This window comes from Rattus norvegicus, chromosome 7 (genome assembly GCF_036323735.1).
Source record: "Rattus norvegicus strain BN/NHsdMcwi chromosome 7, GRCr8, whole genome shotgun sequence".
Lineage (NCBI taxonomy): Eukaryota > Metazoa > Chordata > Mammalia > Rodentia > Muridae > Rattus > Rattus norvegicus.
The window spans coordinates 133,938,095-133,959,178 of NC_086025.1; the positions used below are offsets into that span (position 1 = coordinate 133,938,095).

The 21,084-nt window shown below is 47.8% G+C and overlaps 1 protein-coding gene across 8 annotated transcripts in view; it reads left to right on the forward strand.

Annotated features, from left to right (window-relative positions):
- The window catches only part of Scn8a (sodium voltage-gated channel alpha subunit 8), a 173,909-nt gene that overhangs the window by 77,194 nt on the left and 75,631 nt on the right, over window positions 1-21,084 (forward strand). For 5 of the 8 annotated variants that reach the window (XM_063263132.1, XM_063263130.1, XM_063263133.1 and 2 more), the window contains 8 exons: window positions 2,675-2,792; window positions 3,848-3,938; window positions 4,397-4,525; window positions 6,560-6,651; window positions 16,462-16,683; window positions 17,584-17,647; window positions 18,615-18,756; window positions 19,783-19,989. In XM_063263132.1, the coding sequence (XP_063119202.1) occupies window positions 2,675-2,792; window positions 3,848-3,938; window positions 4,397-4,525; window positions 6,560-6,651; window positions 16,462-16,683; window positions 17,584-17,647; window positions 18,615-18,756; window positions 19,783-19,989 (1,065 nt within the window). Of the gene's footprint in view, window positions 1-2,674; window positions 2,794-3,847; window positions 3,939-4,396; window positions 4,526-6,308; window positions 6,401-6,559; window positions 6,652-16,461; window positions 16,684-17,583; window positions 17,648-18,614; window positions 18,757-19,782; window positions 19,990-21,084 lie in introns of all 8 variants that reach the window. The other 3 variants (XM_063263131.1, XM_063263134.1, NM_019266.3) reach the window with 2 other exon arrangements.

Here is a 21,084-nt window from a genome sequence, read left to right on the forward strand (position 1 = left end):
GGTCCTGCTGCATGGATCTGTGTTGTGGTTGCTGTGGGGTTTTGTTTGTTTGGTTGGTTCCCCCCCCACCCCCAATTTTCTTGGGTACTTTGTATGGTATACCCAGGAGCTCAAATCTCCCATTTACCGGAGAATCCATCCCTTATGGTCAACATCATTCTGCCATGTAGTCATGAAATTACCACCCAGTCCAGCACTATGGAAGCTGTAAGAGGCTCTGGGCTTGGCATAGCACACCACTCTTTGCCGTGCAACCTTTATGGGTGGTGCCCATTCCCAGGTCTTTTGTAAGACACACATAGGCTGGTAATTCGTGAGAATACTGTGAAGCTGAATGAGGAGTTTATTTGAAAGGCCTGGCATTTCACAGAGAGAGTTGCTATAGAAACACAGAGGGGTACAAGTACTTCAGAAAGAGGGAATGTTGTGGCCCATTTATTTCTTTGGAAAGCCAAGAAATGGACGAGCCAAATCTCTGCCCTTGACCTGTTTTAAGCTAACCCCAGATAGTCTAGCTTAACTTGCTTTTTAGGGTTGGGCTTTTCCTGGAGATCACAACAGAATCTGTGGACCCTACTATCAGGAGAGTGATTAGCTCAACACCGTGCCAAACATGGGATTGGGGGGGGGGGTTTACTAAATGAAGAGAGTGGAACAGAAAAGTTGCTTTTCTACTGGAAGAGACTGCTGACTCTGGCAGACAGAGAGAACATAGCATATAAGATAAGAGGAAAGGGACTTAAAAAGAAACCTGCTAACCTTGCTTTGGGAGCATGTGGACCAAGCACCGTATTGGAACTGCGTAGGAAAGCGGAGCTTGGCTCCTGCCTCCAAGAAATTCAGTTTCTAGGAGAGAGGGCAGAGGAAGGGGAAGAGAGAGAGACAGACAGACAGACAGACAGACAGACAGACAGACACAGAGAGACAGAGAGAGAGACAGAGACAGAGATGTTGGCTATGGGTCCCAAGTGGCCTGCATTAGTTGAACTTCTTATTGGCATCTTTGTTGTGAGATGTTAGATTTTGTAGGAGGTCCTTGATAGCATCTCTTGAGGTCACCACGGCACCTCTTCACATTACCAGGCTGTGTTACACTGCTCCGTTTTCCTAGTTAAGTTGTCTTTGTACTTCTGGGTTGTAGCTCACGTGCTCAGCCCTTCCCATGCTGTGAGCATTGGTTGCTAGTATTTTCGCTGATGCTTTTTATGTCCATATTAATAAAATCTCATCAGTTGAGAGCTTTCTCGTCCCTGACGTCATTGCCTGGTTCTGTATAAAGTCACCTTACAGAATGAGCTGGGAATCGTCCCCTTCTCTTCTAGCTTTTTTTTTTTTTTTTTTTTTTGGAAGAATTTGTGCTAATTCTTTAAACATTTGGTAGAATTCATTAGTGAAGCCATCTGGTCCCTGGGCTTTTCTTTGTAGGGGTTCATTTTCTAATGCACGGTACAAGAGGCGTATTTATAGTAGTCTCACTTGAGGGAAAGACTGTTTAAGGATGGATCTGTATGCTAAGACTTATAAAGAAAAATTCTGGAAGGATATTTAAAAAGAAAAAAAAAACAGCAGGAAAGATTAGAGTTGGGTAATAGAATTGAACTTAATCTAGCGTTTTTAAACCCTGGGTGTACATCATCCTAAATAAAGACAATTTGACTTAAAAGTGGCTGCCCTTTGGCTCTTTGGTCTCTGTACTTGCAAGGGCCTAACCTCCACAGGGACTCCCCGTTCGGGAGTCCCTGCACACGCCTCCGGTGCCCTCTGCCTTCCTCTGCCCTCTATCCTCACAGAATTGCTCATCAGCATCCAGAAGACAACTTCGCCTCGCTCACTCTCCGTTTTTATTACCCACAGACAGCCTGGGGGTGGGGTCCTCTGTCCTGCAGCCTCTCTCTCTAGTTTGAACTTGTACTCACCCACCGTAATGACTGCAAGTTTTCTTACTTCCTCTCATAAAGTATAGTTCTGTCCAATTGTGAGCCTCATCCCCCACCCCCGCTCACACATACACACCATCTTAGCACAATGCTTGGCACCGGGTAGGTGTGCAGTGTGAGCAAAGCCCAGAGCTAAGCATCTCTGTAGCCCGTTCTGAGGACATGAACCAGTTTGACTTGATAGGAAGATTCATGCTGGGAAGTACAATAGAATGGTTTTGGCTAGGCAGAAGCTCTGAGAAGCCAGACAGAGCACTCAGGGTGTGAATATTGAATGAACACTCCCCTCCCTGTTACCTTCCTGTCTTTGCCTGGCTCTCCGCTCCCAGCAGGCTGACTCTGGCCAGCTGAGCAGGTCCTTCGAAGTGGTCTCTTTTGCACTGGCTTGCCCTCTGCCCTAATGTTCCTGTCTTCTATGTGTCAGGGTCAGCATAGCTGACTCGTTGTAGCATAAAAGGTTCAGAGTTATCCAAATATGAACCTGCCGATATTGTGGGCACTATTTATGCTGCAGCCCGAGGCTGGGCACCAGCACGGGGTTGGGGTGGGGGTGGGGTAACAGAAGCTCTTTTGCTTACAGGTTTTGTTTTGTTTGCTTGTTTCTTTGTTGCCTGAAAAGCCAGTCAGGAGGAGCCAGGTCCTAAGTACCTTTCAAGTGTGTTTATCTTACCTAAGGAAATGTTGTTTTGTGTGGTGACTAACACATTTTAATGGTTTTTCTTTCTCTTTCTCCACAGACCTTTGTAGTATTAAACAGAGGGAAAACTCTCTTCAGATTTAGTGCCACACCTGCCTTGTACATTTTAAGCCCTTTTAACCTGATAAGAAGAATAGCTATTAAAATTTTGATACACTCATATCCTTTTCGGCGCTGGGAAGGAGTGATGTGTGTTTGGGGGTTTGACAACTGCGGTGTGGACTGCCCCACCAGGAGGGAAGCTGGCTGCTGCCCACCCCAGCCCGAGGGTTAGGAATGAAGTCCCGCTGGACTGCCACGCTGAGCTTCTGCAGACACATTTCTAAAAGATAGGGCTGGAGTCTAGAGTTTCATGGGTGTCATTATGAAGAGCAATTAAGACTTTTTAACCTTATACTGAGGCCTTGCTTCAGTAATTTCATTCGGTGATAAGTCAACTTGTTAACATACTAATATCTGATACAGGAACTTTTTGAAAACCACATCTCGAATTACAAATAGTTGAATGAATGCTTTAGATTTTTTTTTCTTTTTTTCTTGAGCAAAGAACTTATGAGTACCTGGTATTTCCTTGGAGCAGACAGAGAAGGGGAACATGGTTAATGAGAGCCCTGGGGCAGCTTCAGTGTAACCCCTGCTGCCTTCAGAAGGGTTTCATTTCTCTCAATAGACAGGAACAGAAAGGGCCAAGAAAGATCCTAGATGGCCAGGACACATCCACAGTGATCACATGACTCACCCCGGCACCCACATCTCATTCCTCAGGTTGGGGTGCAAGCACTCAGGAAGCCAGGACCTCACAGGCCACACTGGTTTTCAGCTGAGACACATGCACACTGCCTGGACTATTGCCTGTGGAGATATTCAGCCCCTTGGCAGACTCAGGAGGAAAGCGAACCACCACTTACATGTAGATTTTCAAATAATTGATCATGTAAGATAATTAACAGTACACGATTGCTGAGCGAAAATGGGGCCTTTGGTCACTTCTGACTATTCACAAAGATTTAAGTGCTTAAGAGTATTGCCCCATGGCCACCCACTACCAGTCAGATGGGATGTCCAGGGGTTTCCCTGTGGTGACGGTGGCCAGTTTCCCTCATCACCTGCCTCCTGCCAGCCTGTGGATTTAGCTCTGGTGAGACCTTGTATAAGGTGGGTTTGTTTTGTAAGCGGCCAGACCAGACCTCGCTCTCCCCTTAACTCCGATCTACAGTTTTCAGCATGATCATCATGTGCACCATCCTGACCAACTGTGTGTTCATGACCTTTAGTAACCCTCCAGAATGGTCCAAGAATGTGGAGTAAGTGACCCTTCCTCGGTTTGTTTCGTAGACCCTAGTCCTGTTACTTACTCCACAGCTAATCTGGGGGGAGGGTGTTGTGTGGGAGGTGGGCCGCTGAGGGTCATATGGAGTCTAGGAAACAGTGAGTTCTAGAAAGGCGGTCTGCTCTGGAAGGACACCCTTCCCCTCATAGCAGAGGGTTTGCCATCCTGTGTCACCCGAGGCTAAGATAGCTCTGGGGGCCTCTGTGCCTGTTCCAGAGTCGTCCTTTTATGTTCTTCAGAGCTCAGGGCAGGCCTAGCGCAGCATCCCAGTTGCTTCAGGCTTGTCACCAAGCTTCCTCCGGTCACTGCCATGTCACCACGCCCTAAATGTCTTGTCTGTGTGGTGAAGGCACACCCCAGGCGAGTGTCATCTTAAAAGGCTCATTCCAAGTTTCCACCAGGAATAACCTCAGCTGTCTGCATCCCCGACAGGTACACATTCACAGGGATTTACACATTTGAATCACTAGTGAAAATCATCGCAAGAGGTTTCTGCATAGACGGCTTCACCTTCTTACGAGACCCGTGGAACTGGTTAGACTTCAGTGTCATCATGATGGCGTGAGTTCTCTATTTTACTATTTTCTGTGTGTGTGTGGTGTGTGTGTGTGTGCGTGCGCACTCGAGTGAGTGTGAGTGAATGTGTGTGCACGTGTGTGTAAATGTGTGTGCATGTGTGTAAATGTGTGTTTAAATGTGTGCAAGTGCATGTGTGATCAGGCACATGCATGTTTGTGTTTGTGTGTGTGTGTGTGTGTGTGTGTGTGTGTGTGTGTGTGTGTCCTGAATAGATTTGCATGATGGTACAAGTAAATTTGAGTTTGTGGGCTCAGCAGAGTAGAGGATTCTTTTTGTTTTTCTTTTTTGAGATAGGGTCTCATGTAGCCCAGGTTGTCCTTGAACTCACCATATAGCCAAGGCTGTCTTGAACTCTGATCTCTTTATCTCCATGCCCCCTGCGCTGGGATGACACCTGGCTGCAGAATAGGGAATTCTTGGGTAATTGCTTATGACCCATGGGCGTTTAACTATGGTTCTTGCTTGCAAGGCCTTCTCAGTTTTCGGACAGCAACAAGCTTATATGGGAGAAGGTAAAGAGACCATTTGCAACTGGGAGAGCAGTGGGCAGCAACTTCCTGTGACCCTTCCCTCATATTTTGCTTCCCCTTAACGACACTGACCAAGGTCCTCACACCTGTGCCTCTGTCAAGGCACGAAATATTTTGGGTGTAAGCTTTTGGCTGAAAATACAGTTGAGTCCTTTGACTCAAAACGTGAGCCAAAGTATCCAGACCAGCACATCCAGAAAACGTACTAACCAGAGTTCCCACTAGAGATCGTGGGTCTACACAGGTGTGCGGACTGTATCCAGTAGATCATTTTGTTTCAGTTGTAAAAAGTGTCTACTCGAGACATTTAGCCGATGATGGCTGTAGTATTTTTATTTTTGTGTTAAGAAAGTACTTTATCATTTAAGGGGAGACGTAGAGTGGGGTACAGGTTGTGTGTGTAAAGACGTGTGAAGACGTTTGCGTGTGTGCGTGGGCCCGAGTATCAGGAGGAAGTGCCGTTCTACTGTGAAACGGGAGAGAGTGGTGTGTGCTGCACGTCTGCAAACAGAAGCGAGGCTCTGTTCTAGGAAGACGCTCTCCACTCTCTAGCATGATAGCATCCATATTGATTGGTGTGCATTTAAAATCTGCTAGACACAGGGCTGCTGATTAAATGGGCACGCAACTGGGTTTTTGCTCTGATCTCGTGATCTGGACTCTTTTTTCCTGAGCCTTACTTTTTTCTGTCACAGGATAAAACCTCATCTGCAGACATGGCTGCAAAACATGCACACAACTCCTGGAGAAGTCTCAGATACTGCCTCGTAGGCCTTTTGGCATTATCCACCAGGGGGTTATTTTAACATGAATCTGTTTTTTGTTTTTTGTTTTTGTGAGGCTCTTGCTACAAAAAAAAAAAATTGCCTGTTTCGTAGGGAATTGCTCACAAAACTGGGAACATACGTTTTTGATACCTCATGGCCTTCTCTCTTCCTAAAGGAAAGTAAATTGGCTGACAGTCAAGTTACTCTGGTGAAACTAGTGCACCACAGACCAATTAAGAGAGCCAACCCCGGGATGCCCCGGGCTATCAGTTTTTTGCAATATACTCTGAATTCATCTTGCCCATTTTTTTAAAAAAATATGCATTCCTTGGATGTTTATATTTTGAATTTTTTTTTCAGGGGAACAAAATAAAACCATAGCTTGTATATAAGACCCTTTCTTCCCCCCCGTTTTCAAACCCTCACCCAGTGGTACCATTACAAGTTAACTTTGGTTTGATTCTGCAGGTATATAACAGAGTTTGTAAACCTAGGCAATGTTTCAGCTCTACGCACTTTCAGGGTACTGAGGGCTTTGAAAACTATTTCGGTAATCCCAGGTAAGACGGCCCGGGCTTGGTGTCAGGTGTTGGGTTAGGGCCCTGATGTGACGTATTGTACTTTTTGTTTTGTTGTGGTTTTGTGTTTTTTTTCCTTTGGTGTTTGTGTCTGTACCTGTGTTTGTCATTTGTGTCTGTGTGTGACCTCCCTCACTACAGATATGTGACAGAGTTTGTGGACCTGGGCAATGTCTCAGCGCTGAGAACATTCAGGGTTCTCCGAGCTTTGAAAACTATCTCTGTAATTCCAGGTGAGCAAATGCGTGCACAAGACCGGTCTTGCCGCGCTCCCACTCTCTCCCATTCGTTTTGTCTGCCACATTTGAAGCTGGCCTGGGCACCTCTGATACGCCTTGTTGCACCCTGCATGCCTTCCCTAAGAAGTATTCTCTGGAACGGCCCTTTGGTCCTTAGGCAGATGCCTCTGACCATGCTCGACAGGCATGCGACTCTCATTCCATCCATGCATTTGGGAAGAAAAAAAAAAAAGCACACGCTTATAAACCCTTAGGACCTCACAGCGTCCGAGGAGAGGTATACCGGGACAAGCTGTGTCTTTGTATGTGAGTCACTTGAATCATGGCTTCATGGAATTACAGTTACTTTAATATCCACCCCCATCCCATTGCTTGCGATTTCAGACTTCCTGTAGCATGTTTTGCCAACAGCATGTTATTCAAAGACTTTTACTGTTATTCAAAGACTTTTATTGTTATTCAAAGACTTTTTACTGGTACCGTGCTAATGTAACCATTTAGTCAAGAAGCAGATTACCCAGTTGACTAGTCGGGTCAGACTAGTTAAAATGGAAAGTCTTGGAGTCAGTGAGACGAATTTTAAGTTACCACCTCCCAAATCTTACAAGTGTCTGCTTCGGTAGAATGAGACCTGGTAGGTGTCTACAGTGAGTGGATCACTCTCAGGTGTGAATCCCAGTGAAAGCATATGCAGGCGCTGATTTAAAGTCAAAGGTAAGACATAAACGAAGACCGGAGGAACTCCAAGGGACAAAAGGAGGAAGAGAGTGGGCTGAAGACCAGTTCAGTGACAATCTCTTAAAAATATCTGCATGGGGGTTGGGGATTTAGCTCAGTGGTAAAGCGCTTGCCTAGGAAGCGCAAGGCCCTGGGTTCGGTCCCCAGCTCCGAAAAAAAGAACCAAAAAAAAAAAAAAAATATATATATATATATATATATATATATATATATATATATATATATATATATATCTGCCTGTTACTTTTACCTGGCCCAGCTAACCCAGTGGTTCCAAACCTCTTGAAGGTTTTTGGTCCCCCTTGCGACTCAGATGAAGTTTCACAGACACCCCAACCTCCTGCCGCCCATCCATGGTCAGGTTAAGATTCTGTAATTTAAATCATTGCCCCCCTCCCATCAAGGAAATAACGTTTCTAAGAATTGGTCTTGAAATCTAGAAGGAAAGGAAAGGTACGTCTAAGGTTAAGACTGGCGGTAACCAGGCAGAGACAAAGGCATGTTGATGCTGTTTCGGTTTTAGCTAGGGTCAGGGCTATCTATTAAGAGAGACTCTAGGCTTCCCATGTGTTCTGTGGAAACAGGTGCTGAGCCCCATAGCCTGATCTTGTGGTCTATCCCCTCGTGGCTGACTACAGAAACAGCTCTTTTATCCTCTATTCAACGTCATGCCAGTGTCCTGGGTGGGAGAAACACAAAGACGTGAGGTGTGAGGAGGGTGTGGTTTGTCAGGAACCTCGAGGATGGTTAAACCCCTGGCAGACCTTGTTCTGCAGCAGCTCTTTCCTTTCTGTTTTTTCCCTTTATGTGCTCTTTCTCTCTCTCTTTCTCTCTCCCTCTCTCTCCCTCCCTTTCCTTCCCTCTCCTTCCCCCTCCCCTTCCCCCCCTCCTCCTCTGGCCCCTTTAACACAATTCCATGTTCCCGTTCATCTCCCCAGCATACCCTGCGAGGCATCTGTCTCTTTATGTTCTTGTGATCTCAAAACTTGTCTTCCAGAATTAAATCGGAAAGCTGTGTTCTGTTCACTAACTGGGGCAGCAGATGCTCTCCCCAGCCTGGCTCATTCGCTGCTGTTCTTGTCTCTGCTGTGGGGTTAACTTTTCAGCAGGGCATTTCTGTAAAGTAATTCTCATCAGGTTGACTTAATACTCTGTAGGGTGCGTGCGTGCGCATGTGTAAAGACGCAGTGTCTATAGCATAGGGCCTGGCCCACAGCAGTGCTGCCTAAATGACTGTGCTAGAAGCACTTACCATAGAAGAGCCCAGTAAAAGGTTTGTGCCAAGCTTCATGATCTGAAGTAGATCCTCGGATTACTATTCCCATAAGCGCCCCCTCCCCCCACCCCCAGTGGAGCTTTGGGAAGCCAACTGTGAGGGGAAACTAACTTTAAGGGTAGTAAAGCTAACAGTCCTGTCAGCGACCAGGATTTTTCTTGCTGTTTAGTATTACCGAGGGAAACCCAGTAGCTGGCATCCTACGTAGAATTCTGAACTTGCCTGTCATTCCCTGGAGGACTGCTGGCCTATTCCTGTAAGCTACCCATGTTTCCTTTCAAGACGGGGTCCCTGTGTGTACATCATTGGATCAACGTCTATCTCTTGCTTAAAAATCAAAGTTACTTTGATTCTGGGTTACAGAGCTGGGACACAGTAGCTCTCAGTAAAAGCTAAAACCATGTACACAATGTCAGAAGGATTTCCCCTCTCCCCCCTTCTCCCGTCTGCAGTTTGGATCTTGGGCTTTCCCCGGAGCAGCTAGGACTGCAGAAGGGAATCCTGGGCGCAGCAGTCACTCTCCTGACTCTTGTTTCAGAACATCTGATGAAAGCAGATTTGTGTTGTCGAGGTTTAGAGTAATGCAGTCCATCATGTGGGTAGGTGTGGTGGTGGCCACTGGTCACAATGACCCACAGCCAGCACGATGCCCCAGCACCCCTCACCTTTGGGTTTAGTGCAGGACCCTAGCCCATGGAATGGCGGCACCCAACCCTGAGGGCAGGCCTTCCCCCACCTCACTGAAACCCGGCATGGACACCCTCACAGATACACCAAGCATTTGTCTCTTGTCAAGTTGACAGTCCAGATTAGCTGCTTCGGAGGATAACCAGGGGCTGGCATGGAGCCTGTCAGATCTCATAGCAGTCTCTACAGCCCAGCTTCCTCTGTGAGAAACGCTTGCTCAGAGACTTCACTCCATCTTGTCCAGCCCAGGGTTTTGTTTTTTTGTTGTTTGTTTGGTTTTGTTTTTTTACAGATCAGATCAGCCAGGATTCTATTAGTTCACGTCAACCTTTTGTATAAGAAATCCTTACCATAGAACCTTCATGGCACTTACAGAAGACCAAACTCACATTCTGACCCTTCTGATTCGATGGCTTGAGATCAGGATCAGGCCACTTGTGGCTCCCTCTTTGCTTCAAAGGCATCATCTTGGAGAAGAGCACGCATACGTCTGTGCTGAAAGAGTCGTCATCTTTGGGTCAGAATTGGTGAGGTTCAACTTAACCCGGGGCTGCTCTGCCAAGACGTTCACATCCTAAATCTCACTTTTTCTTCACTGGGGGCCTGGGTAGAAAGTTTATCATCTGACGACTTCATTGGAAGTGTCACCTTCTGCTTGGCCCAATCACAGGAGTTCTCCTGTGTCTCCTGGAGAGGACCCTTCACCTTGGATAGCGCTGGAGGGGGGTGGGGCAGCTGCAGCCATGGGTCCTGTGGTGAGCTCAGGTCCCAGTGCTGAACTGACAGCATCCTTCTGCCTTCAGAGTTGAGGGTCTGCCTTACACTCTTGGACATTTCCTTTCTCTACATTCATCTCTGTTTCTTCCATTCCTCCCCAGCGAGCTCAGGTAGGAAACAGACAATGTGAGTGGCTTTTCCTTCCTGCCCAGGTTTCCTCAAAGCCTTTTTCTTTAAGCGTGTGCACTGTGAGCTTGAGAGCTTTCCCTGCTCAGTGACAGGGTAGAGAGATACTTGAAGACTATAGTCATTAATGGTTGGTTTTCATTGACTTTGTCTTGGTAGTTCTCTTGTATCTCGAGACAGGGTTTCTCTGGGTAGCCCTGGATACACTGAAACTCGCTCTGTAGACCAGGCTGGCTTCAACTCAGAAATCTGCCTGCCTCTGCCTCCCCAGTACTGAGATTATAGGCTTGTCCCACCACCACTGGGCTGATTGTTTCTTTTCGAATATTCAAGTTTTAAATCTTGAGGCTTTTGTGCTTCTCTTCCTTCTACGCTGAATATTAAGAAAAAAATAACCAAAAGTAATAGTGACCCTAAGTGGGAAAAGAAAAATAGAGCCAGCGTTTTCAGAAGGAAAGTGAACGAGGCCTGCTTTAACCCTGGGAGTAGCCGACCTGGTGCAAACTGTGAGCTCTCTATTCTGTCTGGCTGAGAGAGATTCGGGTGTCTGCCTTGTGAGAAATTAGCTCACACAGCTTCAAGCTACTTAAAGGTCTCAACCTGGGCGGCAGACAGGGGGATTGGAATGAACTTTATCATTGGACGGCCACAGCCACAGATTGTTTCCAACATGCATGGCTGACTTCTCTGGACCCAGCAGCTCACAGGTCACTTTGTTCATCTGTTCAGGGGATTTCTGGTCATTGCATACAGTGACAGGAGGGGATCAAAGGTGCCTTTGGTCATAGAGTGGAGTAGAAGCCTGCAGTGCCAGCTTCCCCTGTTCCTTCAGGTCCCTAAAACACCCAGCCGCCTCTCCGGAAGCTGACCTTCCTACCTTGGGTCCCCCTGTCCTTTCAAGGTCAGGAGTGAATGTATGAACTTCTGTGCAGACACACACCGGCGCTGGTTAACGCTAGCGTCTCGGGAGTTCTCGCCATCCAATTTGCCCCCAAGTGGCTTCTGTTGCGCACTCTGCTGTGTAGGAGTCGTTTGAAGGCGCAGTCTGCTCCGTTCTGGCTAACCGGCTTTTCAGTGCTTGTTCTGCCGTGTGGTGCCATGAGCCAACAGGAGAGGCAAGGCGGCTTCTCTTGACAACCAGGGCCATGGCAGCCTATATTCTCTGCACAGGCTCACCAGGTCACCCATTCCACCAGGAGTCTCATGTCCCTGCTGGCCAATGCTTTTGGTGATGGGAGGCAACCTGAGAGTTGGATTGTAGGAGGCATATTGATGGCACACGACTACAATATAGTACTATTGATGTCTCTGCAAATGTGGTAACTCTGTTATCAGCCCCGGGGATGGAGGAATCTCCAGTGAGACCAGTGTACAGCTTAATGGCCTGTCCAGCACCTGGCCCATAGTGTGACCTCCTCCTGCACACCTGGTCCCCTCCTCCTGCACACCTGGTCCCCTCCTCCTTCACACCTGGTGCCCTCCTCCTGCACACCTGGTGCCCTCCTCCTACACACCTGGTGCCCTCCTCCTGCACACCTGGTGCCCTCCTCCTACACACCTGGTCCCCTCCTCCTGCACACCTGGTCCTCTCCTGCACACCTGGTGCCCTCCTCCTGCACACCTGGTGCCATTCCACAGTCCTCTCCCCTGTGCCATCCTCTCATTTTCTTTGAGATCTGGATGAGAATCTTGGAGAGTACTTTGTAGATGGCTGCTGCTGTTCATGTGACTTAGAGATTACTCTTGCCTAATTAAGATGTATTTCTCTGAGCCTCTGTGCAGTACAAGCAGCTGAAATGTCATTTCCAGCTAAGTTTCCACTTTAAACTTTAAGCTAAACAAACTCACCAGTAAGACGGGCTAAGCCTCAGGCATCAGCACACTTGAGGAAAGTGTCTTTGGCTTTGAGGACGCATGTTTGCAGATTTCCTCAGCTGTGACATCTGGCTGATGGAGAAGGGGTAGCAAGCCAACTGCTTGTGGGGATTCAGGCCCATCTCTAGGAAGTGAACACCAGGCCTGGGACAGGAGCTCTACTGGAAAGCTTCAGTCTCTGGTCAGGCACTTCTGAGGCAAGCAGAGAACAGAGCCAGAAGACCTTGGAGACCTGAGAGTTCTTTGTCTCTGCCACTCTCTCTCCACAGGTCTGTTTCTTTCCTTCTGAATACAAGTTACTTTCTCAAGCACTTCTTAAAGTGACCCATATGGGTGCTGCAAACCCTCAGTTTTGTATGTTAGTATTTCTGCTACATAGCCAGAGAACTGCTGTCCTGCTCCAGATCCTTATAGGAAAGGGTCTGGGCTTAGATCAGGTGACAACTCTGACGTCTGCTGAGGTGTGTAGTTTTGTTTTTGTTTTTGGTTTTGGTTTTTTTTTTTCTTTTTCCAGAGCTGGGGACTGAACCCAGGGCCTTGCGCTTGCTAGGCAAGTGCTCTACCACTGAGCTAAATCCCCAACCCCCAGGTGTGTAGTTTTTTTGTTTGTTTGTTTGTTTTTTTAAAGGATCCACACTAAATCCAGCTATGCACCAGCGTTGGAGGTCTCTGTCTGTTCCTAGCCTGGTACATAGCCAGAGACCGACACCATGTGTTTCTCCTAACCAACACCTTTCCTACAAATGCTGGCTCTGCTTCTCCAGAGCTTGGAGATTGCTCTCTTGCCAGCCCAAAACCCCGTGGCCAGATGTGGCAGTGCTCTTGTCAGCCTGCACTCCACTGTGGTTACCTCTCCCCTGGTTCTCTGTCCTTTGCCCAATCTTTCCATTCCAAAGCCTGGCTCTAAATTCCACCCCAGCTATGTTCCTTCCCTTCAGCCAACCTGAGTCACCACCAATAGAAAACACCAGACAACCTCAGTGTAAAATCAACAGATGACACAACTGCTGGGTATGGAATCTGTAATCTATCGATGTAAACTCTTCAACTATTCTATGTTGGAAATCTTCCGGTGGAGGAGGTCGCCACCAGGTCTGACAGTTCCCGGTCTATATCTTGCTTCCTCTTGCTCCTGCCTGGCTGTAAAACAAAACAAAACAGAACAAAAAAACCAAAACACATAAAAAAAAAACCCAACAAACAACAACAAAAACCATTTTCCCTTCTACCACCCCTCCTTCCTTCTTCCCTCCTCCTCTTCCTCCTCTTCTCCTTCTCCTTCCTCCCGCTCTCGCGCTCGCTCTCTCTCTCTCTCTCTCTCTCTCTCTCTCTCTCTCTCTCTCTCTCTCACTGGAAGGCCTGCCTCCTCCTTTTTGCCCAGCGATTGATTGGCTTCTTGTCATATTTGTTAGCCAATCAATTAATTAGGGGAAAATTCCCCTACAATCTGCAACTACCAAGAGAGTCACCTTGTACAAACCAAGCTGCCAAAAGTGCACCAACAGGGACAGGGGCTGCTCAGAGCCTGCGACCTAGAATTTCTTGTTATGTAGACTTGGAACACCCAAAGATTCCCACCTGGGCAAACCAGGTCAGACTCGTGATGAAATTATGCGATTTATTGAATGAATCGTTTTATCTGTCACAAGCCCTTTCATTTAGTAGATTTTGTGGTTTTTAGCTCTTCTTGCTACTGTAAATAGCAGCACCCTTTTTGCCTCAGTTAAAATAGCAATGCAGAGGGCATTAACTGACCCTCACTGCTCAGATGGGTGCCTGCCTGAAGTCTTTAGAGAAGGGAGCTGTGTATGATCCCCATTAAAAAGAATTCCAGCAAACGAAACTCGGGAGCCGTTCTTCACAACTGCCAGTTGTCCTGTTCAAACCACTCTTCAATAGCTCAGATGCCCAAGTTTGAATTTTAGGCCCCTGGTAGGCCTGTTCCAACACAGTCAAAATGTAATGAGGAATTTCCATTTTCCGGAAATGGTGCGGATATCAGTTTCACAACTCTGGAACGGTTCTCGATTCCTGCCTTCTCCTTGGTGTGCCCAGCTGCATGATCGCATGCCTTGGGTACAAGTGATGGTTTGGCATCTCACTTCCCGAATCCTCTGCCCTGTTTCTGAAGACTCTGAGAGACAGTTCCTCAGCTTCTTCTCCTTCATGGCCCACTGCCGTGCACCTCCCCTGGAAGTTAGCTGAGCTCTGAGACCTTAAGTCTGTCCCGAGCCATGGTTTGTTATAACAGTGACGGAACATCCCAGTGCCCTTCTGCTACTCCTGCACAACCCCACAGGATGCAAGGAGTCTGTGTAGCCAGCCCTGTCCCCTGGAACCTGGGCAGGCTCGCTTCCCCTGGGTGCTATAGTCTACAGCCTCAGGGGAGGCCAGGGTGGAAGAAGGCTCAGCCCCACCACCTACCGCATACTTTTCCCTTAGGTGCCATTCTGGTTATGTAGAAAGGAAAGAAAAGAAAAAGAAAAGAAAAGGAAGAATGTATCTCTGTTATCTATTCTCTCAGTAGTTTAAGTGCCTATTTTGGGCCAGGTCCTAGATTAGCACAACATCCTCTGCGGCTCTCGGACTCAGGAGGGAAAAGTCTGTGAACCTTAACTCTGAGCATTTCAGATAGTCACTTGCGAAGTACAGCGGGCAAAATAAGCACGCCCAAACGCTCATTAGCTCATTGCCACCGCAGGGCCTCAGCCCTGAGCAGTGCCTTTATCCCAACCAAGTCTCTCCGAGGTGGCACTAGATGTGTGACAGTGACAAGTCACACACGCTCTGGGTCATGTCCTGCATCAGGCACTCCTCATATTTGTCGTTTTACTCAGATGCCACGACAGTCCGACGAGATCAGTATTGCAGATCTTTATCGATGAATACAGACAATGATTGATCATAATCACTGAGCACCAAGGGCTGCCAAGTTTGCCGCATGAAACAGGCTCAGCCCTCACAAGGGCCAGCCATGATTGTCTCTATCTACTTCATTTACGGCGGTGCAGGGGGCGATGCCAGGGCCTTGCCTGTGGGGGCACAGCAGAGCCTCTTCTAGTTATCCTTCTAAAGGCAGAAATGCTGAGAGCCCGAGAACATTAGGGGTGATGCGCATGAGTAGCACATCTGGTTAGGCTTAGCAACAACCCACCCAGCCGTGGCAGCCAAGCTCACAGTAGCCTTCCCTGGGGTGCCAGAAGTTGATCAAGGCTGAGCTCCTCCCCGACGCCTGTATGTGAGGGCTCAGAGTCTCCTCTTGCACACCTCCTGCAGTGTGCAAGAGGGTTGGTGCACTGTGGGCTGTGTCCTACGATAGCCTGCAGTTGGGCATGCAGAAGACTGCCACACGCAGACTTTTAACTCGAGTGGCGAAGACCTGTGTTTTTTGTGCCGCCCATCGCTGACTCCTCCCTGTGCAGTGTAGAAGCAACTGACCATCTTCGGGTTTAAATCTGAACCCATTGTCTCACATTTAAACCTCAGCTCGGGACTGGTACGCTAATAACTCCTCCAGAGAGCACGTGCCCGGCATGCACGAAGCTTTGAATTCAATTCCCAGCACCAACCACAAAATAAAATAAAACCACACATGAAAATGAGTTGCAGGCATTTTGTTTTTAATCTAGAAGACAAGGAAGGTCAGGCAGGGATGCAAACTGTAAATATTGTATCGATAACGATCTTTTCAAAACATCTGGTGTTTCCAGAGCTCTTCAGAAGTCCTTGTTTCTTATTGGCTTAATAAACTATCCAGTGAGTCCCTCTCCAGCTTGCAGGCCTCCTTAATCCCTGATCGTTTTCCGTTCACTCAAGTATTTACTGTGAGCCAGTCATTACGCGTGCAGACAAGACGGACAAAAAATGAATCACAGCCATGACAAATGCTACAAGGGAGTTAGAAGGCTCTGCTAAAGCCATAGCCATAGCGGGAGAGCTGGGAGGCAGGGAGGGCTTCCCCAGAAAGGAGGAGGAGAAGGGGAAGCAGGAGCTATGTGGGGAGGGTAAGGGAAGGAATGGAGCTCTAGGTGGAGGCACCAGCAGCTGTGAGGCCCCGCCCCCGGGAGAGCGAAGGAGGAGCCACATGGTAGGAGGTGCAGCATTTTAAAATTCTTTGTAAAGGAGGATTGTTGGGTTAGAAATTGGATACTTCTGGAAAGCAATAATCCTGCCTACTCGCTGTTACTCTGTGTGTAAAGAGGCAGTGGCCATATTTCGAGTGGGGTCGTCTGGCGAGAGTAGAAGCTAGGACTAAGAGAGGGAGGCCAGGGAAAAGTAGGGAGGACCTTGGGGTGACTCTAGCTCTGGGGGCTCTGTCTCTCCAGGCCTGAAGACAATCGTGGGCGCCCTAATCCAGTCCGTGAAGAAGCTGTCGGACGTGATGATCCTGACAGTGTTCTGCCTGAGTGTTTTCGCCCTGATTGGCCTGCAGCTCTTCATGGGGAACCTTCGAAACAAGTGTGTCGTGTGGCCCATAAACTTCAACGAGAGCTACCTGGAGAACGGCACCAGAGGCTTTGACTGGGAGGAGTATATCAACAATAAAAGTAGGTGTCCCCTCCTCAGCAAGAGGAAAGCTTCACCCAAGGTTCCTGTCAGACCCCCTGTAGAGCTAGCAAGAGTGGTCGGGCCCAGAGGCACAGCACAGCAGATGGAGCCTGGGAAGCCATCCCTGTGACTCCAGGGCAGAACCGCATGGGAGCTCTCATGTCCTCTGTCATTACTTTGTCTTGTTTTATCTTATTCTGAGGCGTATGTGAAACCACTAGTCACTCGAGAGAAATAAAATCAATTAAGTAGCCACAAGGAAGTATTGCATAGGAGGTCTCAGGGACAGTGCCTTCTGATTTAAAGTAGGGCATGGGAACCAATGACTGGTGAGGAGTTTTAGGACATCTTGATAAAAATGTTACAAGGATAAAAGGGCAAATTGTGTACAGGGATGACGATCTCGGAAACTTACTTTAGACCAGTGTCTTTCAGCCTGAGGGTCACCACCCCTCGGGGGGCGGGGTCACAACTCAGATATCCTACATATCAGACATTTACCTCACGATTCATAACAGTAGCAAAATTACAGTTATGAAGTAGGAACGAAATAATTCTAGAGGGTTCCCACAACACGAGGTGTCGCAGTGTCAGGAAGGTGTGAGAACCGCTGCCTAAGACCCCCTGATTCAGCAGCAGAAGGTGGCATGCGGAGCTGAGGAGTCAAGTGCAGGTGGGTGTGGTGTCACCTCAAGGGCTTCAGGGTTAAGTTCTTAGTTCTAGCTGCGTACAGGAGATCATTAATGGGAGGGATTCTCCTCAGCTTCCTGCTGCTGGGAAGGGTTTATATGAGCTAAAATCAATAGCGGCTTCTGCTGGCATGCCGGGGCGCACGTAACCGTATTCTCTCATTCACCGGAATCTGCCTATTCACTTCCTGCTTCTTCCCACTTTTCTAGCAAACTTTTACATGGTTCCTGGCATGCTAGAACCCTTGCTCTGCGGGAACAGTTCTGATGCTGGGTGAGTAGCACACCGACTCCTGATGTTCTTAGCGCACCAAGTACCAGCTGAATCTAAATAGGCAAGGGTCCCCCTTTCTTCACGCTCACGTACCGTTTCATATTTGACCCTCCAAAGTTGAGATTTCATTGGAAAGTAAGTGTGCCAGCAATCTCAAACTAAAATCACAGGTGCAAAAAAGACCAGGGGTTCTCTGAAGCACAAGTAGCTTACTGGCTCTCTCACACCCTCCCGTCCTCCGATGACACCGTTAATGCAAATGGAGCAAGGGCTCTGCCTCGATGAGAGGTTAACTCCAAGGATGACCCACAGTGCACTAGCTTTGACGCAGCGCGCACGAGAAGGGATTGAGGCCAAGGTTACAGTCCTGGTCCTGCAGCTTCTGCCCAACCCATTTAGGTCTTCCTCATCCTTGGCACAGATCTAATAAACTACGGTCTCTTAGTCACAGGGTTCCTGTAAGGGGCCGGTTAGGTAATGTGCATGTAGTATTTATTAAACATAGGTAAGGTGCAGATGTCCATTGGTCCCTTAGTATCTGCTGTTTTATTATCATCCTGACAGCTAGAATGCGAGTTAAATTCTATATTGAAACAGATAATACTGACTACATTAAAAGAGACATCACAGGAGTCCAAAGGCAGGAGAAATTATATAACTGTTTCTCTCAAGGGCATGGGATAGATGGGTTTGTGTAATCTGTTGTCTCCAAGGTCATGGCCGGGTGGGGTTATTTTGAAAAAAAACGCTGAACTTCCTCCCCAGGCCTGTGTATGTGTGTGTGTTTATGTGAACATGTATGCATTTGCGTGCGGGTGTGTGTATGTGTGTACATTCACACATGTGGACGTATGCATTTGTGTGTCTGTTTCGAAAGGAAAAAAATCTAGGGCCTTGAAGTTACGAGGTGAGTCCTCTCGTGCTGAGCTGCGTTCCGTTCCCCTTGGGGGCCCCTTTCCTTCTTCAGGCAATGCCCAGAGGGATTCCAGTGCATGAAAGCAGGAAGGAACCCCAACTACGGTTACACCAGCTTTGACACCTTCAGCTGGGCCTTCTTGGCATTATTCCGCCTTATGACCCAGGACTATTGGGAGAACTTATACCAGCTGGTAAGTACGGCCTCTCTTTCTTTAGTGATATTGTCCTCACGGGGTTATGAGGAGCTGGGGACTGTCTGTGTGACACACCCACAGTGAAGACGTTAGGTGGGAGCCCTTGGGATGATGAATTCAGACAGCTCTTAGCCTGGTTTCTTGGCTGTTTAATCATGGTCAGCTGTGGAAGCTCACATCCTGACCCCCTCAGAGCACCCGCTTCCTCTCAGGTCAGGTTGCTCTCCGCACCCTGACTGCATCGTCTTCTGGATCTTCTGGTATCAGGACATTTGTTTAAGCAGCAGCAAACACTCATTTGTGCAGGGCATCTTCCTGGGTATTAAAACGAGGGGGAACTCTATCCCTGGGACCCTGAAGTGTGACTTAATATTTTTAGAGCTATACTGCATCTGGGCTTGTTCAGGTATGCAGTCCCCGTCCTATAATGACTTCACTGTCCTGTAATCCACAAGTCATAATGAGGAAAATCGGTGTCGATTGCTAATCTTAGAAATCCAGACGAGCCATTGTTTTTTTCTCTGGCTGGTGATGCTAGTTAGAAGATTAAAAAAAAAATAAATCTCCCCTTGCAAAAAGGAGCCTCTTCAAGAGAAGCTTCTGTTTCCAATCCCCAAGTCAGCCCTTACAGTTGAGCATAACAGACAGTAAATTCCACTAAGTGCTGGCTGATTGAAAGCATCAGGATGAGCTAGGCCTGTGCTGCGGGTCTGTGATCCTGGCACTCAGGAGCCGGGGGCAGGAGGATCACTGGGAGTTTAAAACCAGTTTGATTCACACAGCAAGTCCCATACCAGCCAGGGCTACACTGTAAGACCTTTTCTAAGATAGACAGACAGAAACAGAATATCTTTCTATGAAAGCAAAATCCAGGAGGCATTTCCCTCTCACAACGGAAGCAAGAGTTAAGCATTAGGAAGAGATTTGACCACTGGGATACGGGGTGGGTGCAAGGCACCACGCAAAGGAAACTCTGACCTCCTCAGCTGGCGACACGCTGAGAACTTGGCCTTCATCTTTCAGACCTTACGAGCCGCTGGGAAAACGTACATGATCTTCTTTGTCTTGGTCATCTTCGTGGGTTCTTTCTATCTGGTGAACTTGATCTTGGCTGTGGTGGCCATGGCTTATGAGGAACAGAACCAGGCAACACTGGAGGAGGCAGAGCAAAAAGAGGCCGAGTTCAAGGCAATGCTGGAGCAACTCAAGAAGCAGCAGGAGGAGGCACAGGTGAGGGAGCGGCAGTCCTGTGCACTGCGCACGCGCAAGCCGCCTTCTTCCGGGTCCTGGAGGCTAAGTCCCAACCATTGCCTGTGCAAGCGCTCTTTTCCTGACTTTCTTAGCTCAGCGCTAAGTGGTGACTGGAAGGGGGCAGTAGCAGTTTCTGGTGCAGCACGGTCTGATTTGTTTGTTGATTCAGTGTTGGAGACTGAACACAGGGCTTTGTTCATCTACGGCTGGACGGTACTCCACACCTACCTATTTTTTGATTAGAACATTGGGATATACTTGATAGGTTCACTACAGCCAGAGAATATTAAAACAAAATGCAGGGAACTGGGGAGAGAACATAGTCAGTAAAGCACTTGCCACAGAAGCATGAGGACCCGAGTTTATCCCTAGAACCCACACAAAAAGCCAGACATGGCAGCTCCCTGAAGTGGTGGGGATGAGTGGGTCCCAGGGGTCCCTGGCCTGCCAGCCTAGCATACTTGGTGAGTTCCAGGCTAGTGAGAGGCTCACCTCAAAAAAAACAAAAACAAAAAAACAACCAAGGTGGGTCAAATCCTGGGTTGACCTCTGGGTTCAAATATATACACTTGTCCATAAGAGCATACACGCACACATACATGTGCACACACACACACACACGTACACATATTCACACATACACGTACAAATGCACACACACACATATACTCACACATACACTTACATGCACATACATATACTCACACAAACAAACAAATAAACACATACATGCACACACACTCTCACATACACACAAGCACACATACATGCACACATGTGCACAAAACACACACAGAAATGCACATACAGATACACACAGACACACATATTCTCACAATACACACACACACACACACACACACACACACAAAGGAGGTGGGAGACACAGTGAGATGGCTCAGTGGGGGGAAAAAAGCTTGCCACAAAAGCCTGGTGACCCGAGTTTGATCCCCAGAATGCAAAAACTGGCTTCATGAAAGTTGTCCCTTTGATATCTGTACACACACACATATGCACCCCCCATGCATAGACATGCATAATAGTTTTGAAACACTTAAAATGAAGATATTGGCA